The sequence below is a fragment of the Leuresthes tenuis genome, unplaced genomic scaffold (assembly GCF_036924035.1).
Source record: "Leuresthes tenuis unplaced genomic scaffold, fLeuTen1.0.hap1 SCAF_22, whole genome shotgun sequence".
Classification (NCBI taxonomy): Eukaryota; Metazoa; Chordata; class Actinopteri; order Atheriniformes; family Atherinopsidae; genus Leuresthes; species Leuresthes tenuis.
Window position 1 is genome coordinate 11,458,875 of NW_027325376.1, and position 17,962 is coordinate 11,476,836.

Genomic DNA, 17,962 nt, shown 5'->3' on the forward strand with positions numbered 1-17,962 from the left:
GGACTTGAAGTTGGAGCCTGCGGGACCGATGGCGGCATCGAGTCTAACTGGCCTCTTCTGACTTGATGGGGCGAGAAATAAAATAAAAATAAGGGAGTGGAAAGGTGAAAAGATGGATGTGTTTGTGCCGAGTTAGGACTGAAACTGGAGGAAAGGGAGGTGAAGAGTTTGTGTGCGTGTGTGTGTGTGTGTGTGTGGGGGGGGGGGGGGTTGTAGGAAGGAGGAGGCGGAAGGATGGATGAGGTGAGATTTTAAAGTTCATTTTGGGGGAGGGGAGGTCGGACTCGCATGTGGGAGTTGGAGAGGGTCCTTAAACATCATCAGCAGAGTCTGTCCATCCTAAATGTGTGTGCGTGCGTGTGTGTGTGTGTGTGCTTCAGCAACTTTTATCCTGGCTCAGCGGGAGTCCATTCAGTTTTGGAGGACAATCAGAAATACATTTGATCAAAACTCCTTGGAGTTTTCCAGCAAAATAAGGCTCCATTAAAAGGTGTTTTTTTTTTGTCTTCCCCAGCGTTCCTCTGCTCGCTGCGCCCTCCGTCCAACCCCCCCGTTTTCAGCGGTTTACCCTCCCCTCTCCCCCAGAACGACCTGGCAACAGAACCGTGCAGCGAAACTGAATAAATAGGAGGGGGAAATAACGGGAGTGGTCAAAGTGATCAAAGTGTGACTGATAGAAGATCGGACATGCAGAAGAGTGGAACGTCTAAGTAGAACGTGACAGAAAAGAACCCCCGGCAGGGTGGAGAGAAGACCTCGGTCTGTAAGTACTTCACAACTCAGAGGAAGTCTGCTCAGAGTCTGATCGCAGGTCCTCCTTATGGAACAAAACTTCTAGAACAAAAATGGTTTCTAGTCTCAGAACCGGCAGCCCTACTCCAGACTTTTGTCTAGATAACAATCATGTTATTTTTTTTAAAGTGATCCCACCCTATAGCTTACCTCCCAACCTCCACCTTATTGTGCCCCCGTCGCACCTACAGCACTATCCATGCTCACAACACCACCCCCTCTCGACCTCTCATCTCTCCTCGCTGCCCCTCCGCACTCACAGTTTGAGCTCGTTGGCAATCTTTGAGGCAATGTTCTTAAAGGCCATGGACGTGCCCGAGATCCGCTTGAAGCGCACGCCGTTGAGGGAGAGCCGCGGCAGCTTGCACACCTCCATCTCCCACTGGACGAAGTCGTCGTGCGCCGGGTTGCCGGACATGCACAGCAGCATGTAGCGCTCGCGCAGCTCGTACTCGCAGCTGTTGGAGTCGAGCACCTTGCGGATCTCCCGCATCATCTCCGAGGGCTCCATGGACGACGTGGTCTTCATGGACCAGGTGAAGCGCAGCGAGCGCGGCTTCCCGGGGTCCTTCTGGCTGGCGTTGGCTGGAGGGGTTCCTGTGCCACCTGGAGGGGAGAAGGAGAGGAGAGGGGTGAGCTAACAATATCTGCAGCGGTGTCGAACTTGTCTGCCATTATACTGAAAAATGCTCCACCTCATTTAACAAAGTACGGCAGGAGGACTCATCGGAAACAATTCACAAAAAAGGAACCCTGGAACAAACAGGATCTGGTGTCGTCTTTACTACTCTGGTATTAACTGCCAATAAAACTGCAGCAGTGTCTGGTTTGTGCTCAGCTTAAATCCATGGATGGAGCCTGGTGGTGGAAATGCTTTAACCCGGCAGGTAATTTCTCATCTTTGTCATGAGAACTGCCATTTGTTGGAAAGTGAGTTGAAGTTGGCCTTTCAACAGCACGATATGAGGCATGGAAGAGGAGTCAGGAACTTCAGGAACTAAAATGCATTTATGAAAAATGTCCTGAGGAAGCCGTTTCTGCTAAAAGAGCTAACACTTACTTCTAAGACGAGGTTTTCTAAACAGCAATATAACATCCACTGGTGCACACTTCCTTGTGTTGCTTCTGAAGACTTTTGTCTTAAATCATGATGAAACTAGGCACCTGATTAGTTCCCATGAGAGGGCTCTAAAGACCCTGTTGCTATCTGAGCAACTTTAGATATCTTATTCAAATACAGCTCAAGCAGAAAATGCACAGAAGTGAACGAACCAGTGTTACCAGATCCTGGCGAGGAGTTGTTCTCGTCGTTGTTGGAAGAGGAGGAGAGAACGCCGCCAGACGTCTTCTCCGACTTGTCCACAGTACTGCTCAGCACTGACCTGTGTGGAGCGATGGGAGGGTGGAGGAGGAGGAGGAGGAGAGGAAGAAGCGATGGAGAAGAAAAAGACGGGAACAGGTGGAGAAAAGGAGGAGCGAGGGAAAGAGAGCGCAGAGAGAAAACAAGGACAAAGTTTGAGAATCAAGAATAATTTCAAAAAGTCGGAACAAAAAAGGGGGATGAGGAATGAGGAGGGATTGAGAGGAAGAGCAAATGATGAGGTTGTGGAAATGATGACAAAAGGCTAAACTTTTAAGGCGCCCCCGTGTGTGTTTGTGTGCGCACACGCCTCAGATCACAACATGTGGGTCAATTATGAGTGGGAGGGTATTTCGTGTCCGTTAGCACAGAAACACACATTTGGGCGCTGAGGATTCTGATATTCCCTCTCACACACCATCATGCAGCTCACCCTCCACACCATCATTACAAATCTCTACGTTGCTACCATTAACAGCTATAGTCCCGTCCCCTGATTGGTTAAAACCCTCATCACCATCACCATAGAATTATAATTAAACATCACATCTCAGCCCCCCTATCCCCTCCAATCACAACAAGCTCAGATCATCTAGTGATTGGTCCCAGTCTACTGATTGGCAGGCAATTTGCTACAGTCTGCAGGGTTTTAGGTTGTTTTTTTTTGTTTTTTTCGGGTATTTCAGGCCGTTCTGTGTCTCACCTGCTCCCCTCATCCCGACCCTCTCCCTCATACGGACTCCTCGGAAAAAATCAACAAAAGTTTAGTTTTTGTTTGAAGGCTTGGGGCAATATTTTGGCTCTTACACAGAACATGAATCAGCTTGCTGAACACAGTCACGCTGCTCACCATGCCTACCAGTTTCTTCTAATCCAACCACCTAAAGCCTCGGTATCGCATATCCAAATTCTCTCCAAGCACTCAAATTTAAGCCAAGAGTCACCTGAGGATGCCACGATGCACTGTGGGAAGCTGGTCCAGTTCATACCACTCCGCTCTGTGCAAACACTTAACACAGCCCCACCTCTAAGCAGCCAGTATTAACATGTAATGGGATGAAAAGATGAATCGATGTTATAACTAGAAATATAGCGTGTAATTTTGGTCGACTGCAACCTAAAGAGAGCTACACTCGGCAGTTAGTGGGAGGGAATAATTCTAGACAATTGATCTCAAAAGCGGGGACACACCCAAGCAGACAGTTGGGCTCTTGGGAAGCATCTTATCGCCACGAGTTTTTGCTGTCCTGTACCGTTGGAAGCCCGCGCCTCGACGTAATATCCAAGCATAGGACGCTGCTGTGAGCAGCTCAGACCAAAACAAACTCGAGGTGCAGCACATATACGGCAGAATCTCTGCCTCGCATACAGCTGGCCAATTTGGACTCGGATCGGACCGCTCGCTTAGAGGGAGGCTTTTCCTCTTTAAACCGAAGAATGTGTGTTATGTAGAGGAGGAAAAGTTGTTGGCCCAGCAAGTGTGAACAGAGGTCTTGCTTTTGTTTTTCAATGTCACCGTAAATGAGGGCCTAGTTCAAATAAATGAGAACCTGAGGCTGCAGGAACATCGATAGGCCGCTATATTTGTTGTTTTCTGCTGTACTAAGGTTTAAAATATCATACATTTGAGTTTTACCTTTAAAGTCCTTGTCTTACATACATATACTTCCCACCCCCTTCTGTGTTGGAGTTATGGAGTTAGGTGACACAGCAGGGGGACCTTTTGCATTTGTTGTTCTTATCACTGGGACGGTGTGTCTGGGCCATTTTTGTGGGGTGCAACTCGTTTAATGAATATTAAAACTTATGACAGAGTCCAGGTGGATCTTGAAAATCACACCCAACTGTCAGATGGATTAGTAAAAGGATGGACCGGATCTAATATAATGGAGCAGAATGGAATGAGACTGAATGCTACCGGTTTTGAGCGGTTTAAGGTCAGAATTAAGTGGAGAAACGAGCAAGCAGATAATTCCAACAGGTTGGAACGACGCAATATCACAAGCAGGATAGTTTGGGATTTTGGGAAGAAAAGTTTGAGATGAACGCTTTGAAGCAAGGATGCAATGGTTTGGAAATGACTGGTTGGCATGGTGAGGGCGAGTCCTGTGGCTGAAAGAGGTTAGGAGCATTAATGATCCCAGCGCTGCGATGAAACCAACCTGTATTAGTGACACTGGACCTACATATAGCCTGTTTAAGACACTCACAACCTGAGTAGAACACCTTAACTGCATCCTCGGTAACATAAACCATCCTCAAACATTTTCTCTCATACCAACAGACAAGACAGAAAACGCACAAGACAAGGAAGCCAGAAAAGCAGGCGACAAACAAAGAAACACAAAGACAAAAACAGCAACACACATGCAGACAATGGGAGGAAAGTGGCATGACAAATTCAACAGTTTGTTTGTATCTCCTGCAATAGAAGCTGAGCTTTTACACAGGGGGACATGACAGGTGGGAGAACTGGAATAGAGTTACACATAAATATCTTAAAATATTTCATATATATATGGTGATGAAGAATGAAGAACTGTTTATGCCATTTTGTTTATGCCCTCAAAAGATTCAGCTATATGTGAAGGGATGCAAAAATGGCTCCCAGAGGAGGGAGACTGCAGTATCATGGGAAAACAAAGGTTTGATTAGATGATTCCAAAATATACCTCACTAGTTACTGAGCACCGCAAATATACCTAAGACCCCTCGTGTATATGGCGTTATGGTAATATGTTTACCCCATATTTAAACTCTTATCCACTTTAAAGTTCAATTTTCTCTTTCCCTTGTTTTTAAGCAAGTAAAAAGCTGAAAAGAAGTTCATCATAATGTAATGACAATAGGATGATATTACACCCTCAAACCAGCAGGTGGAGCAATGGTCCACACTAAGCAGGAAAAACGCTCTACCTGCTGGTTAAAAGCAACCAGTACAGGTGAACGTGAGTGTTTATGTTCATATGGAAGTGTGACATGTCTCCATATGCGTTTGGCATCCCCAAATAAATCAAATATGTGAAAAAGATGTGTGTATATATGTAAAAGTCTTGGGTATACATAGATGGAACGTGAGTATGTTGCAGTGTAATCTGAAGGTGTGTTTACAGCATAAAAGGTGTTTTCCAGCCAGAGTAGGTCAAAGCCATCCAGGTCTGTTGCTGCTGTTGTTAGAGAGCCAGTGACAGAGTGAGAACAGAGAAATGAATGAAAAGAAGAATGCAGCCTCCAGGAAAAACCAAAAGTAAAGTAAATAAAGGTGCAGCCTGAGAAACACTGCAGCCCCGTCCCTCCTGGGTCCTCTCCTCCTCACTGCCTCGGTCCACAACTAAAACCTGCTACAGCGACGGACTTCTAACAAGCTACCACCACGTCCGAATATACTGATAACACAGCTTCAGTGGCTGAGGGAAAATGCAGCTTTAGCCAAACTGATTTAAGCACAGAGATGAGATGGATGATGGTTTGGAGGGGTTGGTAAGTGACATTAGCTTGGATAATGGTTAGCAATATTAAACAATGCTGGGAAGGTCACCCATCTAGACTGCTTCTATCACCGTTTCTCTAAATGTTTCCCTACGACGCTCAGATGGGGGCGCAGCTGTAGCCACGTCTCAAGCTACGACGGGATCATTTCGCGAGTGGTCAGCCATTAAGGCCTGACCACAACCTGTGACGCTACACAGGGATACAATCGCGCACAGATTATACCTGCAACATGGGAAACAGGGAGCGAGGATGAGGTGGGTGGGAAGGACGGTGGAGGGATGAAGAGGAAGAGGGGTGAGGTGAGGTGTTATTGTGCTGCATGATGATGGAGTGGGTAAGTTGGGTGAGGTTGAAGTTAGTAAGAAAAAAATAAAAAGTAAATAAAAATGGGCCAAAACACGGCACTCAAAATCATAAGTCTCAAAAAAAAAAGGGCCAAACCACAGATAAAAAAAAGGGGAGTGAAGAAGGCTCAAGGCACGAAAGGAAGGTCTCAACAAAAAGCTGCACGAAACACCAAAAGGGGAAAAGTATATATATGTAAAATATATATATAAAGAAGAGAATATACGTGTGTATATATATATATATCAAGGGGTTATATTTAACGTTGGGTATGTTGCCTACCTTCTTGGAAACCTGAACGAGAGATTTCTACAAAAACAAAAGAGGGATAAAGAAAGAAAGAGAAAAAAATGTATGTATAAAACGTACGTATTGATGACTTTCCTGTAAAAGACAAGCTGCCCTCAGAGTAGCAAACTTCAAAGCTTAGTGTCAGTCAGAAACAAAAAAAGAAAAAAGTCCTGACTTACTTGGAACTGAAGCAACAAGCAGAACAAACATTAAATAACAAAATATGAACAGACAGAACATCAGTGTTACTGCGGTGGACTTCAGTGTGTTTGAATGCTGGGATTGTTAGTGCCAATGTGTGAACAAATGTTATTAAATGCACTCTAAAACACTTTAAACGGGGCTCTGTGGGAAAATTTCATTAGCACACTGCATCTAAAACAGCCCCCCCCCCCTCCCGCTGTGAAACGAAGCCCTCCTCCACACACACGGCAGTCCTAGGTGTTTCCGAAGTTCCTGAAAAGAAGCGTTTGTGAGGTGAAAAGTTCAACTGTGATCAGAAAAAAAAAAGAAAGAATGAAAACCACAGACAAGTCAAATTAAAACAACAACAACAACACAGGTTAAGGAACAACTTAATCTTTTAACACACACTGAGAAACTTAATGTCATTCCTACACACATGCACCAACATGTTGGAAAAAACAGACGAAACATCACCCCCTCCAGACCCAGCATGAGTGCAACGGTTAGAAGATATCCTCATGGTCGCCACCACTTTAGCTTCCTCCAGGCGCACCAAGTTGTGTGTGCGTGTGTGTCAAGGTGTCCCCACTAGTGGTATTTATAGTTAAAGGAAAAATGATATCTCCGGTGTAACCATGGATACTGTCGCCACGGAGCTAAACTATCTCTGAGTGGGAGGCCTGGAGAGTGGCTGTGCCTGTACCTCCGCCTCTTCCCCACACAAACACACACACACACTTTAGCTTCTATATCCCCATGAGGACACTTCATTGACAGAGTGGGTGCCCCAACCCCCCTTTAACCCCATACTTTAAACATCACACCTGACTTAGCCGAACAACAACCTAAATCTGAACCCTAAATGAAGCGTTAAGTCAGTCTTGTCCTAAACTGCCCCCACAAGTCCCTCATTAGTGATTGTGTGTTGAATTTAAAGTCCTCACTCGGATGCAAAAACAAACCCTTTACATTTAGTATGATAGACAAAACTCTTGATTATTACATTTCTGTCTTTTCCTTTTCTTTTTTTTAAGATGACAAAACCACTAAATATAAACCACGCACACACACACTCTCATGTTACTTTCTCAGAATGCACACACGTCAACATTTATATGAATAATGAACCTACGGGGTTGGCTGGCGACAACAGCGATGACATATCTCAACCTCACCAGCCCTCTCAGCTTTCTATTCTCTCGCTGCTCACTCGGTCCTTCCTTTCGCAGCCTCGCTTGTGCGCGACCCTTTAAGCCCTCACATCCTGTCACTTCCTCCTCTGTGTCTCTTCCATTCTCATAACCGCCTTGTAAGAATAATCCTCGCCGCCCTTCTCCTCAGCCTCCTTTCCTTCCCCTCATTTATGACCTAGCTTCATAAATAGCTGCCGTCTTTTGATCAAAATGAATGATGTCTTCAGTGCTGTGGATGCAAACTAGTTTTTCACATTTATCAAAATGGGAATATTCCTAAAAACATAAACTGAATCAAGTTTTAGAAGCTGTAATATGCCCAGTAATGTTCTATATTTCTATTGCTGCCATTAAAACAATTAGATAAAAAGATAAAACATAAACAAATCCGAACATGCTTCGTCTAATCAATCGAAACCTGATTTTGTTGTACCACAAACCTCATCACTTCCTCCATTATGACAGAGGGAAGTGTATTTGTGCTTATTTGCAGTCAGTCCTGCACACACAGCCTGCTGTAAATGCTTTAAAAAAAACATGCATTCATGACCCGTTAAGTGTTAAGAGTTTACTTGACAATAACTGGAGCTCAACTGTTCATCTTTGTGAGAACAAAATTCAAATCATCAAACACTTTTCTCTTTCTTGGCCACTTTGGCCAAGGTCTGAACCAACTCTAATTCAGCTGGCTATGATATTATCACGCATTTGTCCAAAGCCAAAATCGTTTCGTGCCTGATTGACAGAGTTAGAAACTAACAGCAAGAGTTTGTGTTCAGAAACAAAAAAAAATGAAAAGAAAGAATCTACTGTAGCACTTATTTTAATCAGGTACCCACGAGAGACGTTTAAACTGCTGCAACCTGCACTGAAAGACTGAGATGAAAACTAGGCCAGGAACATGGAACCACAACCAAAATTACTCCCCAGTCACCACTGCTCCAGACAAAATTACAGAGGAGACACAGCTGTTCCCTTCCTCTTTCTCTCTCTTCTCAGCAGAGTTACAGATCAGCACTAGTTCAGTGATATAGGAGACCAGCCCCTTTAAAGGAACACTCGGAAAAACCAGCAATCACATGTGCGTACGGCACCAATGTTGGTGAGAGGAAATGAGCACAGAAAATGACTTGTAACATACACCTATTCATTTTCTGGTTCAAGCCGACTTTCTTCTGCTTCGCATCATCATCTTTTCTTCCTCTTATTTTTACTTCCTTCTTCTGCTACTGAATGGAACCTCGACTATCCTCACTTTAGAGGTTATCATGGGTTTGTCCACTACTCACTTGCGTACAAACTTGGACGTGAACTTGCTGAAAATCCCTGTGGCCCCGTGTGTCCTTCGGGCCTGACTGTTGCCATGCGACAGGGATGGGGAGGCAGGGCCGCCAGGGTAGGCCGAGCCCTGCTGGTCCCGGGCACCGCGCTGCTGGCCCGCGTGGAACGTGCTGCGGATGGCCACCCCTCTGGAGAAGTTGGTTCGGTCCGACGCTGCTGCGCTGCTGATGTTGTGGGCAGACGGGGAGGCACCGGGCGCCCGCTGCGGTGCGGCACTACAGGGGAGGGTGGAAAAGAAGCAAAATGGAGGGATAGATGATAAAGAAAAGGTGACACAGAGGAGGAGAAGGTGGTCAGGAAGACAAGGAGAGAGGTGTGGAAAAAAATAGAAAAAGGGATAAGAGATTGGAAGGTGTGATAAGCGTTAAAGAGGAGGTGCAAATGAGGAAGAATGAAAAAGGGAAGCAAGAGGGGAGCAAAAGGAAATATCAGCAACAAACAGGAAGGAGAGTGAGGATGAAGTGTAGGAGGTGATACAGGAGGAGGAAAAAAGAAAGAAAGAAAGAATGAAAGAAAGAAAGAATGAAATAAACAAGAGTGTGGAAAGGTGTGGGAGAGAAATACAAGTTAGACGACCATGCAACCTTGTCATGAGCCGTTTACTTCAGTGTCAGGTCACACAAGCATTCATGTCTGTTCAAAGTCTGCTCGTCCTGCTGTTTCCTCTACTCCACAAAGTCAGTCAAGTCAGGCCAGTCACAAGTAAACACAAACAGTTAATCTTCTTTGTCTTAGCTGAAGGGCAAAGCCTCACAAAGCTCCACACACACACACGCAAACTTGCATCTCCTACAACAGCGTGTGGCACCAGCACATCTGCAGCAGATGGTGAGCGGACTAAAGCACAGAAAGGCAGAGCCAGGCTCATAATGTCAGAAACACAGAAACTGAGTCTGCTGTAGAGGGACCACACAGCACAAATAGTTCAGGTGTAGGTCTCAGCACGGTGCCATCTGCAGCGCCTCCAGATGCAGACCTGAAGAAAGTTCTTGCCCGTGCCTTCTCTGACATACTTTTTAGATTAGTCACGCAACGCGTTTCAAAACGTTCAGAAACGGGTCACAGCCGAAATCCAATCTGTAACTCGCACAGTATCTGCGGCACGATGAATTACATCAGAGTTTCTCCGTCGCTCGGGGAAACATAACCTGACAATTCATCTACTTTGTTACCACTTGGCTAAATCTGAAGCTTTCTTCCAAAGACAAACGACTGAAACTGAACAGTCCTGTGCAGTCCTTCAAATAGACTAAACTCTCTAGAACAGGAAGGGGATGGAGGGGGGGTGGGGTGGGGCTTTTCAGTGAAGACTACAGTCAAAGCGTGTGACTAACACCTGGACAATAGATGTTCACTTGATGTGGACGTCATCAAGACTCTGCAGACACACTTTTTAATTATGAAGAATACGACTCATTAGCCTCACAGTAATATCTTCCAACAGATTTCGGTGAGTCATTGGCCTGTGAGCACTGAAAAGAAGGTGTGTTGTAAGGAGGCCTGGGCCGTGGTCGATTTTCAACTTGGGAGCGCGTTCTGTGCTCCGTTCACACTTGGTATCGACACTCACACCTTTGTTGATACAATGACAAGCAGTCAGCTCCAAGTGCGTCACTTCACATCTGGCATTAGATAGGCTCCCGCGACCACTTGCGATTGGGATCTCGGTCCCAACACACATCCAGCTGTGGGCACCTGACAGTAAGTCACGAGGTTTACGCTTTTGTGTGTATTCCTGAATTACAGCAAGTCTCATGTCTGCCTGTTCTTCATTAACAGCTGCATCTCAACATATCCTAGAAGGCCAGATCATGTAATAGATGTCAGATAAAGAGAAAAATACTAGAATTAAAACACTTTAAATCATTTGTGGCGTCTGAAAGTTCTGTCTGAGAACACCTCTCCTGGTTTAAGGCACACAAACTGCAGCTTTTAGGTTTTGGAGTTTTTACTCGAAAAACATCAAGGAAAACCTCAAAATTGACATCGGTTCTCCTTCCAAGTAACTTTAGCACCAATAAACGCCTTCATTTGTTGCGTGTCGCTTTAACCTTGCGAGTTTTACGTGTCACTTTATTATTTTCACGACACGGACATGTCTTTTTTTTTTTTTTTTTTTTTTTTTTTTTTTTTTTTTTTTTTTAAGAGATTCATAAATTTCAGGACAAAGTTAATAAATCACAAATAAAGTAACAGATTTCACATCAAATCTTCAATATTTTTTTTCTCTCCTTTCTCTAGTTCCTACAGAGGCTGAGAAAAGTTTTACAGAGAACTCGGGTTTTAAAACAAAAAAGCCCTCTGTAAGTGACCCGTTTTCTGTAAGTGACCCTTCGTGTACATTTAGGGTTTACTTTACAACGCGGTCATAAGTGGCCCAGACCACTTCCCCTTTGTTTTCAGTGTTCAGATTCTATACCCGTCCTTAGAGCCGTGATTGGTCCCTGCGGCTGTGCCTACGTCACACACTGGACTAGTGGCGCTGGACTAAAAAGGCATCAATGGGAACTAGGGGAAAAAGGTGTCTATTTGTCAACCAAGGTGTGGTCTAAGTAATGGAGTGGTACCTTCTCTCCAGCGTTCCCAACCAGCTTCTGAACAGCCCAAGCTCACAGCTGAACGATGCATGCAACAGAACGAGACTTCAACGCAGAGCAGACACAACCACACACAGCCAGAGGGCCACCTTGACATTATCTCAGCTGGACTTTGAGTCTGACATTTACGGTTTTATGCTTTTCGTTGTGTCACAGAACGGGTGTGGGTCTGTGTGGAGGAGCTTTCAGGCCTGTGCTGTGAAACACGGTCGGCAGTTAGAAGATATTCATGTTCTCAAAACATCAAAGCCGCCCTTTAAACAGACACCGTCAGGCAGAGAAGCAGGACAACAGCAACAATACAAACAAATACAGTTGTCACGTCAGTGCTCAGGTTTTTATTCAACTCAACCTCATCACAGTGCTGTTGATGGCTAAATGATGAAAATGAGGGTTTTCCCTGGCATCGCAGCTTCACAGAGGGGAACTGCATGAAAGAGCTTTATTTTTAGACAACGTCTGTGAACAAAATGCAGGCTGGGAGAGCTTAAAAGGTGCCGAAATTCCTACACACGGAAGTGAAGTTCACCTTTATCGGCCAGGGAAAAGCCTCCGAACCGTCAAACAAAAATGTCATAAAAAAACCAAAACAAAAGGAGAACAACATTTAAAATACGATCCGTTATACTGGACATGCAACAGATTAGATAAAACATGACAAAAAACACGCGCACACACACCGTAGCGCGATTAAAACGTTTGATTCTCCCCAGAGAACCACTTACCTGCACAGCCTACCAACACAGGCCGACCAGGCACATTATTGTTTAAAGGTCATAGAATTCTGATTATTGATTCTGACAGTTCACCTTGGAAATCTGGCAACAAAAACTGTTTTCAGAAATCAATGGTGCTTAATCGAAACTGCTGTTTAGATGAAGGCATTACGTGCTGAACAATGCGATGCATTTCCCTTCAGCTCTGCTGGCAAGTTAAAGGAAATAAAACTACATGTGAGAGTGAAAAATCCCCTTGTTATGAACCATCTGACCGTTCAGTTACTGTTAAACAGGTAAATGTGCAGTTTCGAATTGATGGTCAGACACAATCGATGTCGACGTTTTCACACTGGCACACTTTTTCTGAACTCCACACTCTAGTTCCCGGCTGTTGCTAAGTAACTGTTCGGGTATACGACTGCCGGTCTTAGAAATGTTGCACATCTCACTATGATAATAATGTAATGTATGTAAATATATACACCCCAGATCTCAGTTTAACAATTTGACACCAAACGAGTGTGCTCCGTTTCACTTCTCGTAGTGACTTGTTAGAGAAGTAAATGCAGAGAAGTTTTTACAGTGGAGTTAAAGTGCGTGTTTCCAAATCTGCAGACAAAGCACCCGTCATTAAATAATGAGGTGAACCATTTTACGCTGGTGTCTCTTTACGGTGTCAGTGCCGTTTATGTTTGCCAGTGAAGTTGTGAACCTGATGGACAAGGCATTTGCAAAACCAAAAAGGTGAAAAAAAAACGAAAACAGCATCTCTTCAGGGAGTAAAATAGACTTCTTTAATTGATCTCAGCATTAGTGGATAAAAAAAATATTGTCAGCAGGTCACTGCTTAAAGCCAGGTTTTGTCACCGTGTGAATAAAAGGGAATTAAATAAAAGGGAACAGCTGGCACTTCTTTAATCTAGCAGCAGTGAATGTTTTCAGAGCCAACACATCACTTTATCCTTTCTTCATCTCTCCTTTTCCCTCTTTGTCCATTTCAGTGGAGATGATGATCTGATGAGTAAGTGTTTTCTTTTCCTTTGGTGTCGAGTTGTGTGAGTGTGACTGTGTGAAACAGAGTGAGACTTGCCTGGGCCGTGGTGCGTGCAGGTCAAAGGGGCATGGATGATTGGAGGAGGACAGGGACTTGTGGTGGCGGGAACGCGAGGAGGAGGAGGAGGAGGAGAGGACGGCAGCAGCTGAGGCAGTGGACGCACGGGAGCCCGGAGTGTTTAGGCTGAGGGGGGGAGGGACGGGGAGGAAGAGGAGGAGCGCCCCGCCCGAAACATACATCCAAACACACCCACAAACATGAATGAGCAACATGGTTAAGCACACCCAAGAGACACACAATCAACCGCACACATGATGACAAACACAGTGGGCGGGGTTTGTGTGAGGGTAGGCAGGGAGGTGAGGTGGAGTACGGTTAGAAGCAGCACTTATCAAACACAGCAAGGGGGAGGGAGAACAGGAGGGAGAACAGGAGGGAGAACCAAGATACAGGAGGGAGAACAAGAGGGAGAACCGAGGAACAGGAGGGAGAACCGAAGGGAGAACAGGCGGGAGAACAGGCGGGAGAACAGGAGGGAGAACCGAGGAACAGGAGGGAGAACCGAGGAACAGGAGGGAGAACCGAGGAACAGGAGGGAGAACCGAGGAACAGGAGGGAGAACAGGAGGGAGAACCGAAGGGAGAACAGGAGGGAGAACAGAGGAACAGAAAACACATGCAGTAAAGAGGCTTGAACTAACAGAGTTGGTCTTATTTTGAAGTCAAATCTGTGGTTCCATCAAAGAGGTTAAACCACAACAAAAAGCTAAGAGCACGAGAGACACCAACTGTAACAGACTTTTTTACTGAGATTTCACACACAAGACAGACAAATTGTGTTGACAAAGTCAGACAGAAATGTGCAAAGTAATAAAATCCAGACAATTCTAACATGAGGACATACTGAGAAAGCACTCATAAGAAAATGCCTTTTCTACATTTCTCTGTATCTCCGATTCAGTTTTCATTTATTATAAAGCAAACTGCCTGACAAACACTGCTGCAGAAAAAATGTGCTACATAGATTAAGTTGGACTTAAGCCTTTTTATTTTATTCACATGCATCAAATGTGGCACTAATGGTTTCTTTTTTAAGCCCAAATGTCATATATACAGAGATAGAGGCAATTCAAAAGTTTAGATTATCTGTTCTAGTGTCCCTTGCATGTCATGTCACTGACTAATCGCTCTGAGCTTCCTGCTTTACAGCTTTGAACCATCTTGTTACTCCTGCCTGCAAAGCAATACATTTCTCTCTCATCCATCTTTCCTGTTTTTATCCTCGACTCTCACTCTTCCCCACAATCTAAACTTTTTGGGTTCCATTTATACAATCCAAAAGTTTTCTAAAAACCTACTTCCCGAAGCCTCCGTTAATCTGCGAGGTTGCCATAGCTACAAAGCTCTGCACATTACTGACAGCTTGAACTTGACTTTGTCCACACGCAGAGAAAAGCACAGTAAGGGACAGCGGAGGGTGGTACCAGAGGGAGACAGAGAGATATCTCAAGAGAGCAGACAAAATAGCCAATGAGAGAAAGAGGGACATTTATAGAGGTCACCCAACAACAACGGTTTACTAAACAGAACACAAACACACTCTCTCTGATGAGAATTAGCAAGGCTGGTGATGGAAAAATGACTTGTGTTTACCGGAAAAAACAGAGTGCGGCAAGAGTTTGACCACATGTGACACGTATGTTTAAACTTGTGCATGTGTGTCAAAGCGTCAGCCTTAGAATGTGTGGATATATCTGTGTATGTGTAAGCCTATTAAGAGGTGAGTATAGGGACCAGTGAGCACCAGTAAGAGTTAATATTCCATCACAAGTCTTTCTAATCTCCTTAGAGAGAAGGAGAAAAAGAGAAATAAGAAGAAAGATTAATATAAAGACAAGGAAGGAAAAAAAAAAAAAAAGGAAGCAAAGAAAGGCGGTGCCAAGAAAATGTGAGTGACTTAGGATCCAGGGGGACAACAGCTCAGACGTAGATTAAAGAAAACCAAATTAGGAAAAGTGGAAAAAGACAAAAGGATAAGAGACAGGGTGGGTGGGGTGTAACAAGTATAAAAGCCCAAACTTCAAAGCATTAATGATGACCAAAGTAACTTCAAAATGAAGGCAGATAACAACCACTATGTTAGCAGAGGCTACCATAGCTAACAGACCCACAGAACTAAAAAAGCAATGATGTCTCAAATGACCACTTCATCGCCACGCAGTGCTCAGCGAATGCAACAATGAAGAGGATGAATGTGCCACAACCGATCAGATACCACTCCTTCAACATAGATTCAATTCAATCTGTCAGACTGCAGCTGGAGCACGATGCCGGGAACAAAGGGGTCATTTGAGACTGACACATGAACAGGTAATAAAGCAGTATGAACCATGAAGACTGCGTCAGAGTTGGGATTATGTTTGGCTTAATGTTTAACGCTCGTGAAAAAGCACACAAAGCATATGGCTGGTTAATATGGCATGAGTGATGTCTGCGTAGCTCTATGTGTAGAGGCTCATGGGTTGTGTAGCTCCAGAAGTAAGTGGTGGCTGAAATTCCCACCATTAACGTCACCGGGGAGGGAAATAAAGCGCGCCGACAGCTTTTTATTTAAAAAAAAATGTATACTTTTGAATGAAGACTGCTAAAGCATCTCCTGTTTAAAGTGGCTGAGGAGGAAAAGAGAGATGGGTTGATAAACTGCATTTAAGAAAGGGTAAAATGAGAGGGAGTATATCACACTCCACAATTTCGCTATCCAGAGAAGGAAAAGGTGTCAACAGTCGTTTTATTTAGGAAAATATCCAGGAAATACTTCATACTACACTGAAAAATAGATCTATTGACTGCGTTTCATGCTGAGCAACCGGCTGGAGTGAATGCAGGTACCTGTCTCCCTCAAACTCCTCGCTCTGACTGGCAGGTCTCCATGTGACCACCATGGGTAATCTGTAATCTACTGGAGGTTTGGCCTACATTCCCAGGAGAGCCTGATTTTCCTGTCCAGAAGGCCTTACTCCACCCTAAGAGTCGTCTGTGGCCAGCTGGCAGCGCTCTGGAGACTACCAGCCAAAATCTGGGATTGAGTCACCGAGACAGCTGCGGGGCGGCTTCATTCACAAACCATCGTGAGCGTGTTCCTATGATGTGCACGTTAGTGAGAAAGCAGCACCGTCTCCCTTCCAGTGCTGACAGTGGGACGGCGACTGTATGTGGGCGTATTTGCGCTTATCTTTTTCGAAAACACCTCTTACTTGCAAAGATGTGTGTCTTTTGAGTGTGTGTTTGTGTACCTGTCCTTGCCGTTGTGAATACCCTGGCCAAGCGTGGCTCTTTCAGTCAGCGGGGAGTTCCGACTGCGACCTGTACCGGTGGACAGGATGCTATTCTGCAGAGGGAAAGCAGCAAATTGTTGGAAATACAGAAATAACCGAGTTTGCAGAGTGGCACACGAGAGACTAAGAATGAAGTGACAGCATTTAAAAGGTGACTTTCACAGGCTTACCAATCAGAAATCTTAACACGCATATAACACATCTATTACATACATTAAATCATTGAATTATCTCACAGTTGTTGTTTTTTTTAGGCTTGTCAAAATTTATGTATAAATCCCAATTTAACTACTTGAAGGCTTTAAGATGTGTTTTCCATTACCACAACTGGAAAGAGCAATTTAAGGAATTTGGTGCTGAATCCATGAACAATATTCAGCTCTGACAAGTGCCACCAGAGTTACGAGCTGTCAATCAAGCTCAGTTTGCACATACACGGTTCTAAGAAGACTTTCGATGAAGCGCAGGGGCCAAAAAGACCCACGCTGACCACCGCTCTAATAAGACTTGACACGTTTTCCTATCCATACAAGACCTTTTTTCAGCCATACAACTCCTGCAAAACAAAACAAGCACCTGGGTTTAACTAAGGCTACACATCTAAACAACTAAAGGATTGTTCCAACTACTAAAAGTAGGTTAAGAGCTGTCCAACACATTAACGGCAGCAGGATAGCGGTACTCAGGGTATTGGGACTTAACAGCTCTGGAGCGTTAAGAAAACCACATGACTGTGAGGCCAAGCTCGGCAAAAAATGGATGCAACTCTGAATGAAAATAAATGGGACATTCCATAAGCTTATCAAAACAGTGCGTGCTGTAATCAAAGCTAAATGTGGCTCAACAGCGTATCATAGTGGGTTTTTTTCCCTTTTGGCCAGGCAGCGCATTCTCATCATTTTTATTCTAATTCCGTTAGCGGACATGGTTGGCAGGCATTTCCTCAGTAAGTCATAACTGAGATGAGGAGCTGGTAATTGATGTCAGCTGAGTGGACGACAGAAGAAAACAGATAATATAACATAAAACAGGACCGTCTTCAAAGAAGACTCTCTAAAATACCACAGCTATTAAAGCAATGGTGCTTGAATTCTCTTTCGCTACTTTCGTGTCAGGGTCCTGTTAATGCTTTAACTGGCTCACTATATTACTTAATGTGACAACTGAATCAGCCAAAGCATCACAAATGTTCACAGTAACGCGAGTGCTTTTCCTATTATGACAAGTCTTAATGGCTGCAGTAAAAAATGATATCCAC

The 17,962-nt window shown here is 44.4% G+C and overlaps 1 protein-coding gene across 13 annotated transcripts in view; it reads right to left on the minus strand.

Annotated features, from left to right (window-relative positions):
* Window positions 1-224: 224 nt before the first annotated feature.
* Window positions 225-17,962, minus strand: part of mark2b (MAP/microtubule affinity-regulating kinase 2b) — a 47,636-nt gene continuing 29,898 nt past the window's right edge. For 4 of the 13 annotated variants that reach the window (XM_072376850.1, XM_072376847.1, XM_072376841.1 and 1 more), the window contains exons 15-21: window positions 16,663-16,757; window positions 13,407-13,553; window positions 8,949-9,215; window positions 6,272-6,298; window positions 2,856-2,894; window positions 2,065-2,174; window positions 225-1,398 (exon numbers count right to left, since the gene is read on the minus strand). In XM_072376850.1, coding sequence (XP_072232951.1) covers window positions 1,049-1,398; window positions 2,065-2,174; window positions 2,856-2,894; window positions 6,272-6,298; window positions 8,949-9,215; window positions 13,407-13,553; window positions 16,663-16,757 — 1,035 coding nt within the window. In that variant the 3' untranslated portion in view covers window positions 225-1,048. The remainder of the gene's footprint in view (window positions 1,399-2,064; window positions 2,175-2,855; window positions 2,895-6,271; window positions 6,299-8,948; window positions 9,216-13,406; window positions 13,554-16,662; window positions 16,758-17,962) is intronic. The other 9 variants (XM_072376845.1, XM_072376853.1, XM_072376852.1 and 6 more) reach the window with 7 other exon arrangements.